Genomic DNA, 15378 nt, shown 5'->3' on the forward strand with positions numbered 1-15378 from the left:
TTTTTTCTCTTTTTCATTTTCAGACTTCAATTCATTCTTCTTCACATAAATTAGGAGGTCCTTCTCAATTCCAGAGGTTAAAAGCCTAAAATGATGATAGTACTTCGTGTGAAGAGGTTAAATGCTACAAATGACAATGGTATTTTAAGATTGCTTTTGTTTGGTGCTGTAACTTTTGAGGGACCAGCCTACTGAAGCGTGACCACACATGCAGTTAATTACAGAGTCAGGATAGAATCTAGGTCTCCTGACTCTTTCTACTGTTGCATGACAAGATAAGATTCTGAAATCAGTATTCTATCAAAAAGTGCAATGTCAAATACCTTGCAAAACTCTTTGAAACATGATTTGGCAACTTTAAATTTGGCACCTACTTTAAAGTTTTTCCACACTAAGGTTCTGATAATGCTTGAAGACCATAAAAGGTTGGGGCCTCAATTGGCCGTATGTCCTTGTTTAAGAGAGGATTATGACTTGTTTGGTGACGAAAATTTTGACCCTGCCTGGATGGAGGTGGCAGAGGTAGTATGTTTTTCAATGTAGGCATGTGTGCTGTCAATATTCAGTAGACAATGTCAAAAATATCTTGAGATTTATTGCTTGTTAAAATAGGTAAATGGATCTTCGTTTAAAGAGTAAAAGAATATTTGGCTCTAAGGACTTGTCTGTCATAAGCAGTATTAATCAATCAATCAATCAATCAATTATGCAAATATTTATTAAACACCTACTCAGTGCCTGGTACTATGCTAGGCATTGGCAGTACAGTGGTGAGAAAAACAGAGCCAGGAGCTGCCCTTGTGGCGTTTACAGTCAAGTGAAGGAGATAAGACAAGTAAAGAGGGCTTTTCTGAAGAAGCAGCTTCTAGCTGGAGACATGAAGAAAACGTGCCAAAGGCAGGGGGCCAGGATTGAGGGAGAGTGTTCCAGAGAGAAGGAACAGCAAGCACATTTCAAGATCCGGAGGTAACAGAAAGCATGACTTTCTCAGCAATCTCAGAGGAGTTCATTTGAGCAGGTGCAATGAAAGGATCAGAGGATTGAGGCTGGAGATACAGATGGAGATCAAAGTTTGTATTCAGTGGTTAGGGGTGAGGAATTCACGCTAAGAACCCCGTGGAGGAGCCATTCAGGCATTTTAAGAGAGCTTTGTTTTAGAAAAAGCAGACTGGCTGTGGTTTGCGGAATGGATTAGAGTTGGACCAACCAGTTAGAGGGCTGTGTGGTAATTCAAGCTAAGAGGAGGGTTGCCTGACCTCGGGTAGTGGCATTGAAAAATCGAGAGAAAAAGACCAATTGGGAGCTATTATCTACAGGATTTGGTGATATTTACCAGTTTCTCATCTGACAGAATCACTATTTACAGAGACTTCCCTGAAGGATAGATAGCCCATGAGTCTCCAAACTTAAGTTTTGGATTAGTTAAACATTATAAGAGGGTACTATGTTTGCAGTGCATTGTCAATGTGATTCGACTCAAAATTGCTTTAACATTGTGCCATCAGGCCATATGCTTTTGTATCTTCCTGTGGATGTTCTTCAGGCCATTGTTTAGAACATGATATGGGCTCCTCTTTAGGAACATCCTGAAAAAACTTCCTCTTGGTGTACACTCCAAATGACTTGTGCTTCTCTGAGCTTTGTTTTGAGCTCTGGGATGAGTAGTGCTGGCAACCACAAGTTCCTTTTAGGTTGGGGTCTGGGAAACTCCAAGTCAAATTATGGCTGCTTCTACAAAGTGTATTAGCTTGTGGCAGCTATTGTCCTTATTCTGGCTTCATTTTTCTGGTTTCTATTTTTAATTTACTTTCTTCCCCGTTCTTTACTGGGTTATTATTATTATTTTAACCCTGCAACGTGGTATCTTTATAAACCACGTCAATTCCTTTTTGGAATGAGATTGAGTATAAATAATTACAATAATATGAAAAGAAATTTTTGGATCTTTGTGCCAGAACTAGAAGTTAGGAAGTTAATATTGGAAATATACTCTTAAATGTTTAGTTGTGAATTTAAAATTTAGATTCAAGTTTTTGAAAAGTCTAAGGGTTTCTGTTAGAACATGCATTTCTTGGTCCTTTTTCCTTTAGATTATAACTTGAGCATCACCAACTCCTTTCTCCTGATTTCAGCTGAATAGCAGTGTTTTCTGTGTTTGTAAGGAGTAACTTATCTTCACCAGTACTTCTGTAATTTCTCACATGGAAGAAGAGTATTTACACATATTCATTTAAAAATATAACGTGGTTATAGTAGGTAGTCTTTTTCTGAGTCACAAAAATAACTCCCCCTTGCATTTCCTTCAACAGCCAGGCTCTGTGTTATATATAAGAAATAGGGATTTAAATATATATTTATGTCCCAAAGAAACTAGAAACCTAGTGGTGGGGGGAGTCAATTGTATCTTTGTTATATAGTGTGATAAATGCCTCCACAGTGGGTAAGCACAGTGAATGCCTCAACTTTCCAGGTCCCCACCTTTTGTCCTGGCTGTGAAAATAGCCCTGCCAAGTCAAACTCACTGAGCTTCCTTATTCTGTGTCTGATTGTACCAATGTCATATGGACCCAGCCTGTGTGGGTGTCTGACTTCTTGCTCCCCATTTCGAAGTCAGAAGGTTTGGAATTATATGTTGTGCAAAAGGCTGCAGCTTCTATTCAGACAAAAATCTCATCACTGCGGGTAACCTTTTAATGCCAGATTTTGCTTAATGAAGTCACTTCCACATTGCCTCTGTTAACCTATAATTGGAAGAATGCTTTGCTTAACTGGAGTCAGGGAATTCTATTAAAGGATACATTCTGCAGGAAGGACATTCACAGCTAGTTTCTGATAAATCTGTTTTGCAACCCTGGCATTGATTTACATTGGTGGATGTGGTAGAATCCAAAAATGGCCACAGTTTTTTTTTTGCAGCAATCCCATCAAGAGGCAGAATCTATTTTTCTACCCCTTGAAACTGGGCTAGCCTTGTAACTTGTTTTACCAAGAAAATGTGGTGGAAACAATATAGTACCAGTTCTGAGTCTGGGCCTCGAGAGGCCTTGCAAGCTTGACTCTTACTCTTGGGACTTTACTGCTGTCTTAAACAAGCCTGGGCCAGCTTGCATTACCTGCAATGATGAAATACATGTCCCTTGTCTCCCCATCCACTAAACATATGAGAGAGACCATCCTAAGCTATTCAGCACCCAGCTAATCCATCTGCTGACCACAGATGCATGAATGAACCCAGCCAAGATCAGCCAACCCTGGACAGATCAGTAGAACCATCCAGCTGACCAATAGGTCATGAAAAGTGAACATGGTTTTTATTTTACGCTACTAAGATTTTGGGTTGCTTGGTATGCGGTGAAAGCTAGATAGTAGAGCAGAGTAGTAGATGGAAGGAAGGGAGTTAAAGGAAAAGGAAAAATAATAATATGCACTCACCACCTTCTTTATACCCAGATGATGATTTTTTTAAACTAAATCATAAAGAAAGAAAGAAATAAGTCTCCTAAACATTATAGTAGATGATTACACATGAGGGAGTAGATTCAAACCTCCTAAATAATTAATGATTCTCAAAAGATATGTCAAAATGAACCCATGTTATTTATGGCAGTGAATTTTAAAAATATCAATCCTATAATGAGAAAACATATAATTCTATTCATTTACTCATACCTAGAGAGAATATACACCATTTATTTATTTATTCCCACCCCCACCCAAAAGACAAAGGGTAACAGTTCAACTCAACTGGAAACCAAATTAGATAAGTGACCAGGTTCCAGAATTATACAGAAATATAATTCATATAACTTCCAGAAAATAAAAAGAAGAGGAAGAAGAAACGTGCATAGTCTGATTGGGAAGGGTGTGGGGCGGGTGGGAGACAGCAGATAGATTGGATCTGATTATCGTAAGGAGCAGTCGGAAAGCCATACAGGAGAAGGGGGGACCATGCCGTGTCAGGCAAAGGATGGTGCACTGAGAATGGAAGGATTGCTACCAACTCGCTGAGGGACCTTTGAACCATTGACTTAGGCTCTTTAGCCTCAATTTCCTCATTTATAAACTTAGCACTGGGCGAGTTGTTACCTTTCTGGTCTTGAAACAAGTCAACCTATATGGGGTGACTGTGTCTCACCCTCTTCAAGAAAGTGATCCTAGGCTCCTGGTGAAAGGTTTTGTTTATTATAATGATTCTTGTGGCCCTTAACATATTTTGATTGTCTGGTATGTGCCAGACACTCTGAGAAGCACTGGTCACATGGTGGTGAACAAAATGCAGACCCTGCCATTGAGACACTTAAGTATACAGTGTGGAAAAGACCACACTGTATGGAAAGAACTCTAATGGGGCAAATACCTGGCCACTCCAGGAAGGGGTGCTCAGAAAAGGCTTCCTAGAGTAAAAGTCCCTTTAGAAATAACTGAAGGATGAGCAGCAGTAGCCAGATGAAGAGGAATTTGTTGATTTGCAAATTGGCCCCTGTACATGGAGGGCAAGGAGAGACCCACGAAAGAGGCAGATGACTCCAGATTGGTGGGTGGCAGATTTAATAAGCAAGGGAACTTTTTACGAGACTTGATTTGGGGGGCCACAAGATGAGTAGATCGCGACACCTGCCTGCCAGGATCTTAAAAGTTTGTATAAAGGCCTTAACTGGTTTCAGTTATACATGCAGGTGGTCTCAAGAACACGTTGCTCTCACAAGGCGGCATCCTGGACAATGGCTGCAGTTATGGGAACAGTGGGCGGACTGTACATTCCAAGGACAGAGGAGGGGGTGAGAAGCCTCTGATTGCCCAGATCCAGGTCTCAGGTCAACCCGCAGTCATCCTCTTAATGACCTCCTCCAACAGCACCGCAGTGACGGTCCAGGCATGGTTCCTCTACAAGGAACCAAGTGATACTTATGCCCAGATAACAGTGTACCTACAGCATTTTAGTAGCTTAAGAATCAGAAAATTTTAACACTACCTTGAGGTGTTACAAAACTTTTTATGTATTCGTTGTCATGGAGCCCTGTTTTATTATTTATGAGAACACGGAGAGCCAGAAGAATTAGAGACCTTTAGTCAGGCTTCATCACATTCACTGGAAAGGAGATAATTGTAATTATGGAAGAGATTAATGTGCAGACAGGCGACACTCTCCAGCACATTGCACATAAAAACTCAGCCACATTGGAGAATAATGAAATAGAATGGGTTTTAGGGTTTGGGGTGTGTGTGTGTGTGTGTGTGTGTGTGTGTGTGTGTGTGGCATTCATCTTAAGGTTAGTAAAACCATATTTCAGGAAGTTTGGAAAATGAAAGATTATGAATAATCCTATTACTCTCACCATCACTTTTTGAATTTTGTGTATCCTAACAATCTTTTCCCCAACAATACAAAGGCATGTTACCGAGTTGACCATCCTTTGGCATCAAGACTGACGGATCTGACTGATTGCTCTATTTTGTGGGGGAGAGGCTGCATAAATGACAGCTTCTCAGGTTAGTCTATTCAGAATAGAATGAAGAAGAATTTCTATCCCAGCTCCCTTCTCCCATGATTGCACATTTGCCCGTATTACCTGTGTCCCTTGCACTTTCGGGTTGCACGTGCTTGATCCAAGCAGATGCACTTTTATGGCTCAGCAACAGGGAAGCCCTGGGGCAGCGGGCTGGAGGTGCATGGCATTCGCAGGAGGTGAGGCACTGCCAGGCTGTGTCTGTGTGAAGTCGGTGGGAACCCACACAGAGTTGGTCACTGCCAAGGTGAAAGTAGGGAAGTGAATGGGAACAGAAAAGTTATTTGAAACAACCTTTTAGCTTTTCTTTTGAGAAAGGTACTCTTTCTGGTAAGTTAGGAGCCTCCTCTAAATCAGCTGGGTAGCCAGGAAAGAAAAAAAGATATATGTCCACTTCAGTGCTGATGGTCTGCATTATCTTGGGGTATTTGAAGGGCAAGTTTTATTAATGGGTATCACTGACATTGAAAATCATAATGAAATAAAAAGCTTGTGAACATATTTCTTGCAAATTAGTAATTCTTGAAGCTAAAAGGCAAAGTCATTCTTGAGATTGCTTTTGGCAATAATTATTCAAGATGTGAATGTATTGGACATATATTGTGGGCTGTCTTACTGATGAGTTTTAAATTTTCTATTCTCTCTGATTTTCCATACCACCCATAATGTTTCTTTTCAGCAATTTAGTCTGTCTTCAGTGTCATTTATTGATAAATTGCTTCAGGAACTGCTGATACTTGAACATGCATAGTACATCTTCGGAAAACAAAGGATAAACAGAATGAGATTTGAAAATTAAATGTAGTGTTTACGGAAGAAATTAAAATTCCTTTTGATTTTAATTTTTTAGTAACATGGCTTTTTATGTGTCAACATCATCTTGAATGTTGATGGTTATCCTGCCGGAGGAAAAAAGAAAATTCCAAGTGGCTTATATTAGATTAGCTCTGGCCAGGATACAATCATTGTCCCTTTTGTTAAGAACTAGAATCGGTCAACAGCCCTCACACAACCACAAGGGGGCAGAAAGTGCAATGCCGTGCTACACATAAAATGGGCGAGAAAGAGATATTTGGCAGAGTACCAATGACTACCACAGCAGGTTTGGCCTTTTTAACAGGTAATATCACAGAAAGTCTTGTGGGATAAATAATATACAGTCGGTTTGAGGTTGTGACATACATGGCATTTTAGATGTTTAAATTACAGAAAGTCTTATTTGTCATCTGAACACATACCAGATTTCAATGTATAACTACCAACACAGCTATTCGAAATGCTACAAATATCTTCATTAGCTTTAATTTACTGTAAATCTTACTGAGTCCACATTCTCCATAAGAATAGTGGAAAATGCAGTCTCAGTATTATTGGGGCTCCCCTGCTGCAGGGTTTTGCAGTAAGGAGAGATCACTCTGGTCTTCAGTCGATCGTCACTGCTGAGGCGTCCACTAGTTAAGCCCGCATTCGACAGTGGAAGCAACAGAATCTCTGCCAATGCTGGAAAGCCCAGGACTAATGGCCCAGCCTCCCTCAGGGTTCCCCACTGTGATCCCCCTGAGGTCACTCCACTTCCCTGGGACACTGTCATCAACCAGGACCCAAGTCCCGCCCATACCTGGGGACCACCAGCCTTTGTCCCATTCTCAGTTTGAAGTCAATGCTGTGTCCTCGGATCTTCTCAAAGGACAGGAAGAACTGCTGACCCTGAGCAGCTTCTCTTTCTGTAAAGCACTTCCATTCAGCAGCCTACCTCTTCCCATGGTCTGCCAAAGTGATTCCAAGATCTGCTTCATGTGATTATTGCCATGGTTGAAAGGATTAAAGGAGACTTGTGAAAGCAACTGCCACAGAGAAATTCCTAGTAATGTAAATTTCCAACAATTCTTAGGTATTCCTAGTAAAGTGTGAATTAACTTTAGTAATAAACAAGTATCAGAACAAGGGTGGAGTTGGGAGAAGAAAATTGATATTTATTGTGCACCTACTATGTGCCAGGCCTTGGTAAGATATTTTCATATGTTATCTCACTTAACCATCACAGTCACAGTATTAAGTAGAGAGTATGAGCCCATTTACAGAGGAGAAAACTGAAGCTCAGATGGTTCTATATATGCATAAAACAAAAAAATAACAATAGCTAGCATTTATGATGCTTACTGTATGCCAATGACGGTTATGAGCTCTTTATAAATATAAACTCATTTAATCTTCACAACAGTTTCATGAAACACCGCGTTTCCCTGAAAATAAGACCTAGCCGGACAATCAGCTCTAATGCGTCGTTTGGAGCAAAAATTAATTAAGACCCGGTCTTATTTTACTATAATATATTAATTTTTGCTCCAAACGATGCATTAGAGCTGATTGTCTGGCTAGTTCTTATTTTCGGGAAACATGGTAGGTACAATAGCTACAATATTTTTATTTTACAGATGAGAACATTGAATCATAGAGAGTTTGAGAGATTTATCCAAGGTTACACAACTAGGAAATGGTGAGATTTGGCCCCAGGCAGACTGGCTCCAAAGTCTGTGCTCTAAACCACTATGTTATATGGCTGAGGGAGAAGGAGGAGAGGAAAACAGAGGAAGACAGTGACAGAGACAGACAGGCAAGAATGGAGGGAGGGAGAGAGGGAGAGAGGGAGAGAGAGAAAAAGAGAGAGAGAGAGAAAGACAGAGAGAGAGAGATCATAGACAAATTTTAGAAGTTGAATTTGTTGAAATTACTTAAGACTTTCTCCAAAGAAGTTTGATGCATTTCCAAAGAGTTGGACCTCATAAATAGTCCTCTGATGGAGCCTGGCACTGGAGGTCAATGTCGAGTAGACTCTACCCTGACTTCTCAGGCAGCTACTGAGTGCTGATCTCCCAATCCCGTTTGGTCTTACCATGAGCTGAAAGGTAAGTTATTTTGAGGGGAGGAGAATTTTTTTTAAAACCTTTCTATATGTTTGCCTGCTCAGTCTATCAGGTTTCAGAAACCAAAATACAAAAATTCAAATTTACAAACAGTGAATTATCCGTGTGCCTACGATTACCTAAGATTGGAATAAAAAGGCAGTGCTGGCATTCCCAATGGGGTAGCTGACAACTTGGTGGTGAAATACTCAAAATGGCTTTCCTGAAAATAGAATATGAAAACTAATTTTTTTTTCTTCCCAGATGCCAGTGCTTATCACCTGGTTGGCGAGATGCCAGATGCTTTTAAACACAAACTGTGCAAACCACATGAGGTCAACTCTTTGTAAGTAGCGCTGATGATTGTACAAGACAACACTGGGCCTTGCTTATTAAAGCTTAAACAGTCTTGGCTCTCCAACAGTCAAATTACTCTTAGCTCAAGGAGGTAGGTATACTACGAGTATATTAGCTTCCTGGAGGAAATAACCTTTTACCCTTCTTTCAGCATCTTTCACTGGTAACTCTGAATAGGTGTTTGAAAAGATTAAGTGACTTGTTCCTGCCATGGAAAGAGGACTTAAACACCAGATTTTCTGACCTCTAGCTGCCAATCAGAGTAAGGAAGACTGGATTCCATGGATTTTTATTTTACTAAACTTTCCAAGGTGTAAAGGTTGATGTGGTATTTTAAAATGATTTTATGATAGACTGTTATCTTTGAATTAGAATGTATATCTAGTGATCAATTTAGTTTTAAATATTATTACTTGGTATAGTTCTTTTAACAACAGACACAAAGACTGACTATCACATGAACTATTTTACAAATGATTTGGCTTTTTGTTTTTTTAAACAAAACAAATAGCCAATTTACTCGATTAGTATAAATACTCGATTTATACTCGATAGTATACTTGATTAGTATAAATATCTAATCTAACTTGAATAGATGATCAAAATAAATGTGGTCCAGATATCAAACCTCACTTGGAATCACAGACAGATGCCCTGTGCTTAGGCATGGAAGTATTCCTAAAAAGTTGCAGACAAACAAAATTTTTATAAATCAAATTATGATATACTTGGGAAATTGATTTACTAGGAAAATTGACTCTGTGACACTGGCTACTATAAGGAACCATATTGTGAATCAAATAACCACCTTCAGTCTTTATTTGTTTAATTATATCTTTCTTCATTCTTTTCAGAATAGATTTTAGGCACATTGATAATTCACCATTTGTAAATTTGAATTTTTGTATTTGGGTTTCCAAAACCTGGTAGACTGAGCAGGCAAACCTATAGAAAGGTTTTTTAAAAAATTCTCCTCCCCTCAAAATAATTTCTATAAATTTTTAATGATGTCTAAAATGACACTTGAAAGGTTAAAAAACTTGTCAAATGCACCAGAGTGCTTATCACTAGCAGAATTTACTTCTCATTGTTGTTGATCAATTTATAATTGTAGAATTTCTGTTGCATTAAAAAAAATGTGTCCTAGATTATAGCAACTGCTTTAATTTACTGTTTTAGTTACCTTATTACAGATGATTACAGAGTCATTTGCACATGCTCTGCTTTTAAAAAATGAATTTCCAGGTCAGTCTGAGAATTTCTATAATTGTTTTTAGAAACAGACTCTTGTGGGTATAATATTTACATTATTTGTATTTATGCTGACCTTGCTATTTGTATGAATGATGAGATCCACTTAATGCATTTTTGCCTACTTCTCTGGAAATTTGTGAAAACAAAGCAAAACTAACAAGAAGGCAACAACTTACACAATAAGTGTAATTTAGAATTTAAATACATTAATTATGGGAAGATAAATTATAAACATTAATTAGACAAAACCACTTGTCTTTAAAGTCTGCATATTCATATTCTTGTTATATTAGGTTTTGCTTGAGTTATTTCTTAATTTCTCTTATTGAATTTATATATCAATATGCTACAGATTATGATGTTATTAAACACATATTAGATATAATATAGACAAATTTGTTTTATAGAAACTAATAAAAAAGGACATCTTAAATTAATGAGATCAACCCATTTTACTGTGTGCAATGCATACATTTTATACAAGGTTTTCCACAGAAACAAAAACAATAAAAATAATAAATGTTTGCTGAAAATTGCTTCATGGTGGGGGGTAGCGGAATGTAGAGGCATTATTCTTTCATTTTTGCTTTAAATGGTTAACTCCCCACCATTGCACTGGAGTTGCTTTTTCCTTTAAGTTCATGCTGACCTTTTCCTTCCTTCCAAACTTCCATCTTTCCTAGCCCAGAAAGCAGATGTGGGAGGAAATTGGATTCTCTATGAACTCTCGTCCCAGGCACAATCTTCTCAGATTCACTCCACTCTCAAAATCCTGTGCTAGGTTTTGTGTCTGGATGAAAACCCTTCACACGTTGTGAAATGTCATATTGCATTTTAATATGCTTAAACCTATCCATCTTTTTTTTAAAAAGTATATATATTTCCTCCATCTTAAGGACCCACACACAGTGTGGAAAGTGCTTGAAGGCAGAATAGTGTGATTGATTCATTAGAGGTTTCTGAGGAGGCACTGTGGTTCATGTGTTTTTGTTGGTTTTGTTTTTGTTTTTATCCCCCTAAACTTTAGAAATGTGAGATCTGGCAGGGGTGTCTTAAACTGGCTCTGGATAATGACCGCTAAACTATGAGCTGACACCTTACCTCCACCCTCACACCCTTTAGTTTCCGAGATGAAACTTGGAAGGTTATTTTTCAGGAGGCTGTGACAGCAGACTGAATAGAGGGATCATTCCCATGGCTCACTGACTAATTCGGTGGGTCTCTCGCCAAAGCAGAGTCACACTCGAGGGGAGGGTGTTCAGAACACACAGCTTCAAGGACATTCCAGACTCAGATGGAAAGTCCCCAGACTGTAGCTAAAACTTTCACCGGTCCAGATATTCAGCTTTGAAGGGCTTCCCCCTGATGGTTTTGGTAGTAAAGGAGAAAATCGTTTCTCCTCAGGGCGTTTGGAATTGGCAAAATAAACATGCTGTGCGCAGCTGAGCCTCCCAAGCCTTTGATGTTTTCATTGAGAGGATGGAAGGTCCGGACCTAGACTGTCAGACGTGGTTGTCGCTTGATCTCTTAAAGCCTTTGTGTCCACAATACCTGGATACTCACTCCACGTACCACCTGCTGGGGCCTCATTTTTCTTTTCATTTCTTAAAAAAAAAAAAAAAAAAAAAGACTCTCCGTCGTCTAGGCAAGTTGCGAGAACTGATTAACGCCTGCAAACGCTTGTATATATCAGCAGATCCCAGGTGGTGTAGACGCCAAACGTGGACCAAGGCCCGGGGGCGCCCTGGAGGTGTCATCTCCCTGAGCGACAGTGTGCACCTCTTGCATTAACAGCCCTGGGTTCCGCTTGGGTCTCTTCCACCCCCACCCCTCCTCTCTGAGACCCTGCCACCGTCTCACCTTCTCTTCCCTTATGTCAGGTGGGGTTGGGGGGATGTCTACTCTTTCGAAAAGGGACGCAAAAGGGTTAATGATGAGAGTTGGCGGCCAGGAGGGGCGCCCACACCGGCCCTGGCAGCGGTGGGCGTCCGAGGTGAGGGGGCGCTGTTCGGGCAGCAGAGCGCCGGGTGGCGGGCGGGAGAGCTGCCAGGCTGACAGAGAGGCCGGCCAGAGTGGGGGCTGCTCCGCCGCCGCCGCTGCTGTGATGCGGAGCCTGTGCTGCGCCGGACGGTGGAATCAGAGCCCGGGCGCAGGAGCACCAGCTGCAACATCAGCACCGGTGGAGGCACCTGCACCAGTTCTCCCGCCCTGCGCTGCGCTCTCCTCCCCGCCGCGCCCGGGGCCGCCGCCCCACGCTCTCTATGGATGTCAAGGCGGCTCCCAACGGGGTGGCCACCATCGAGGACCGGATCTTGCGGATCACAGGCTACTATGGCTATTACCCGGGTTACTCCAGCCAGAAAAGTAAGATGTCGCGGGGCTGCCCTGCTCGAAGCGCCGGAGGGGGGTGGGATGCGAGAGGGAGAGTCGTCCGGACACCTGCAGCCTTGCCTGAGCCGCCAACGCCACCCTCTTGGCAGTGGGGCCAGTGGGCCAAAGTATGTGCGCTGTCCTCGGTCCTGAACCATGGAAGGAAAATGGGGCTCCGGTCGTTTGCGCCTAGGAGTTTGGAAACATTCGCAGCCTTGGGGGCGGAGGCGCAGAAAGGACCCGGTGAGCGCTCCAGACGGCTGTCGGCCCGCTCACCCCTGGCTTATTTACGACCGGAGCAGGCTAACATGGCTGTTTACTTAGCGGAAAGTCAGCCTTTGGGGCTACACTCTCGAAAGCCCCTACTGGGTGCCAGGCTGCTGGCGGGGCGCTGGGGACGCAGGCTGGATAGATTCGGGGGTGGGACCAGCCAGGGCTGCTGAACCAGACTTGGGTCCCGGCTCCCGCTAGGTCAGCTTGCTCGCTTTGGGCTGCTGAGACATTGCCAGCGCGGGAATTACTCTTGTCAAAACGTGTTTGGGAGGTTCGCCATCCCGGGCAGAGAAAGAACCTGCTTTGGGTCTCCGAGTCCCAGAGCTTGGAGTCAGAGACCGTGCACATGACTGGGGGTGGGGTGGGTGCGAGGGGGAAGCGCCGCCAGGGCACGTCGCGTCTTCCCCTGAGCCCCAGCAGGCTGTTCTGCTGGGTACCAGCTTTCTTCTGGCTAAGTGAGGTCCTGCAGCGCAGATGCTTTCGCATTTCTGGAGCAGTTTTGCTGGGAGGGAGATGAGGTGCGCTCTACTTTGGCCCCCTCCCCCAACACACAAACCCACTGTCTATATTTGCTGGCATTAGTTCTGCTGGCTCATTTTCGCCTCTTCTCAAATGGGGGAGTAGCTGCGGCTTAATTTCCGTGCAGGTGGGGTTTCACTTTTTCTATATCAATACATTTCTATTGCAATAGATGGAGCTCAATTAATGTTTTTGCTGTTAATTTTAACCAGAAGGCTTGGAAGCTCCTAGAAGCATTTCTGATTGGTATTTTCCTGTGACATTTTGGGGTACAATCAACATTGCAATTTCTCTGAAGCAGACAAACCCTGACACATAGACCAGGGACATTTTTCTTTTTTTCCATGTAACTTTCTCTCCCACTATACTCCATTTATATTGAATAATAATTCAAGAGCTTTCTTCCATGGGCTGTCCTCACACAGATATTTTCTAGTTCAAGATTTCATTTGGCTTCAGGAAAGGCCAATCTGATTTGGATGGTTTCTGTCTAGCTGTTTTTAGCATTAGAGGCATACATTATTCATTTTCCATACAAAAGTAATGATATAGTGTTAGAATTTTCTGGAAAGAAAATAACATGCTGTGGAATGCAGTTTGAATCTTTGTACTATAGACTCAAAAACTTTTTTTTCCCTATCAGCAAAGGGTTTCTTTTTTAACCCTAGAAACTTACATGAAGTCACTGACATTACCATGTGGAGATTCCTTAGATTTCACCTTTGAATATTTTAATTAGGAATCATGGATTCTTGGTTGCTTGGAGAATATAGAAGCTGTCTGTGAAACTACAAAACTCAGGGTAGTATATTGTTATAATTTTCATAACAGTGGAATTTGGTTAATAAAGAACAAACCCAAAAGGATACTGGAAAAGTGACATTTTAAATAAAGACATGTTCATATTATCTTTTCCTACTTGTTGAAGTAGCTCTATGTGTTTCATTTGCCATGCAATAACAGGACAGAAAGAGGGCTGAGTGTTGGCCAAGACAGTAACTGAAGATAAAAGGGATAAAGATGAACTTGGAATAGTTATTTGTGATGGGCACTTACCTCACTTTAGGCCATGGAGTTGAAACAGTGAAGGCAGAGAAACTCACACGGACAGAGAATTACGTGATACTGAAATAACTTTCAGGATGCTTGTGCTTTCGGAGGTAGGAAGAAGTTGCCATTTTGCACAATGACCAGCGAGGAGAGAAGAGAGCTGGAAGAGAGCCAGGCAGCCGAGCACCATGAAATAACCCTGCCCTTAATTCAGGCTTCAACTACTGAACAAACACATTGAAGCAAACCAGTACAATATGGGCAATTGATTTAGCTGTTATCAGGAATGAGTAACCGCTTGGGGGAAGGCTGGAGGGATATATTTATGAAAAGGCTGTGGAGAGGAGTCTATAGTATGTGAAGGCAAGATGACATTCCCATTTTCTGTCTGGTTACATATGAGGCTTCAAGATGGGATGATCTCTTGATATCTATGCTGTTTGTCTTTTTAGAGGTAGGTAGGGACTCACCTCTAAGAATATGAATCAGTGATGAGTGTCCTGTTAATACATCCTGATGCCACCCTGCCAGTCAGGAAAATGAGTACCTTGTCTAGAACAAATTCTAGTAGTCAGGCTGATACAAATACATATATTTTATTCTGATACATATATATGTATGGTACAGAGATGATTAAAGCATTTCTCTAGCCTCGAGTTATGATCTGTATGGGAAATAGATCTATTCATTAAATAGTTGTTAACTGAGCATCTCTTATGTGCTAGGAATCCATCAGTGAACAAAACAGACAAAAGTATTTTTGTTTTTAGAGCTTAAGTTCTAGTGGGAAGAGACAGACAGTAAATAATAAACAAATTATGAAATTATATTTCAAGATGAAAAATACAAAAATTACAAATTGCTTTGAAAAATTGCAAGAGTGTAAAAAAGATTTTAAAATTCTGAGGGGGCTAGCGATTGTGGCAATTTTAAGTAGGGTGGTCAAATAAGGCCTCACTGAGGAGGTCACAAGTGAGCAAAGACCTGAAGATATGAGGGAGTTGTCCATGTGGACATTGAGAGGAAGATGTTCCAGGCAGAGGGAAGAGCCAGGGCAAAGCTCCAAGTGAAGCATGCCTGGCGTGCTAGAGAAAGAGCAAGGAGGCCTGCATGGCTGAAGTGGGATGAACAACTGGGGGAGAGGT

At 41.4% G+C, this 15378-nt stretch overlaps 1 protein-coding gene across 4 annotated transcripts in view; it reads left to right on the plus strand.

Annotated features, from left to right (window-relative positions):
* The window catches only part of SLC35F4 (solute carrier family 35 member F4), a 243541-nt gene that overhangs the window by 49303 nt on the left and 178860 nt on the right, over positions 1–15378 (plus strand). The window contains exon 1 of one of the 4 annotated variants that reach the window (XM_019725798.2): positions 12010–12385. The exons of 1 other annotated variant lie outside the window; for it this stretch is intronic. In XM_019725798.2, coding sequence (XP_019581357.2) covers positions 12283–12385 — 103 coding nt within the window. In that variant the 5' untranslated portion in view covers positions 12010–12282. Of the gene's footprint in view, positions 1–12009; positions 12386–12432; positions 12635–15378 lie in introns of those variants that run through there. 2 more of the 4 variants (XM_019725797.2, XM_074327430.1) reach the window with 2 other exon arrangements.

The sequence above is a fragment of the Rhinolophus sinicus genome, linkage group LG03 (assembly GCF_036562045.2).
Source record: "Rhinolophus sinicus isolate RSC01 linkage group LG03, ASM3656204v1, whole genome shotgun sequence".
In the NCBI taxonomy this organism is placed as follows: Eukaryota; Metazoa; Chordata; class Mammalia; order Chiroptera; family Rhinolophidae; genus Rhinolophus; species Rhinolophus sinicus.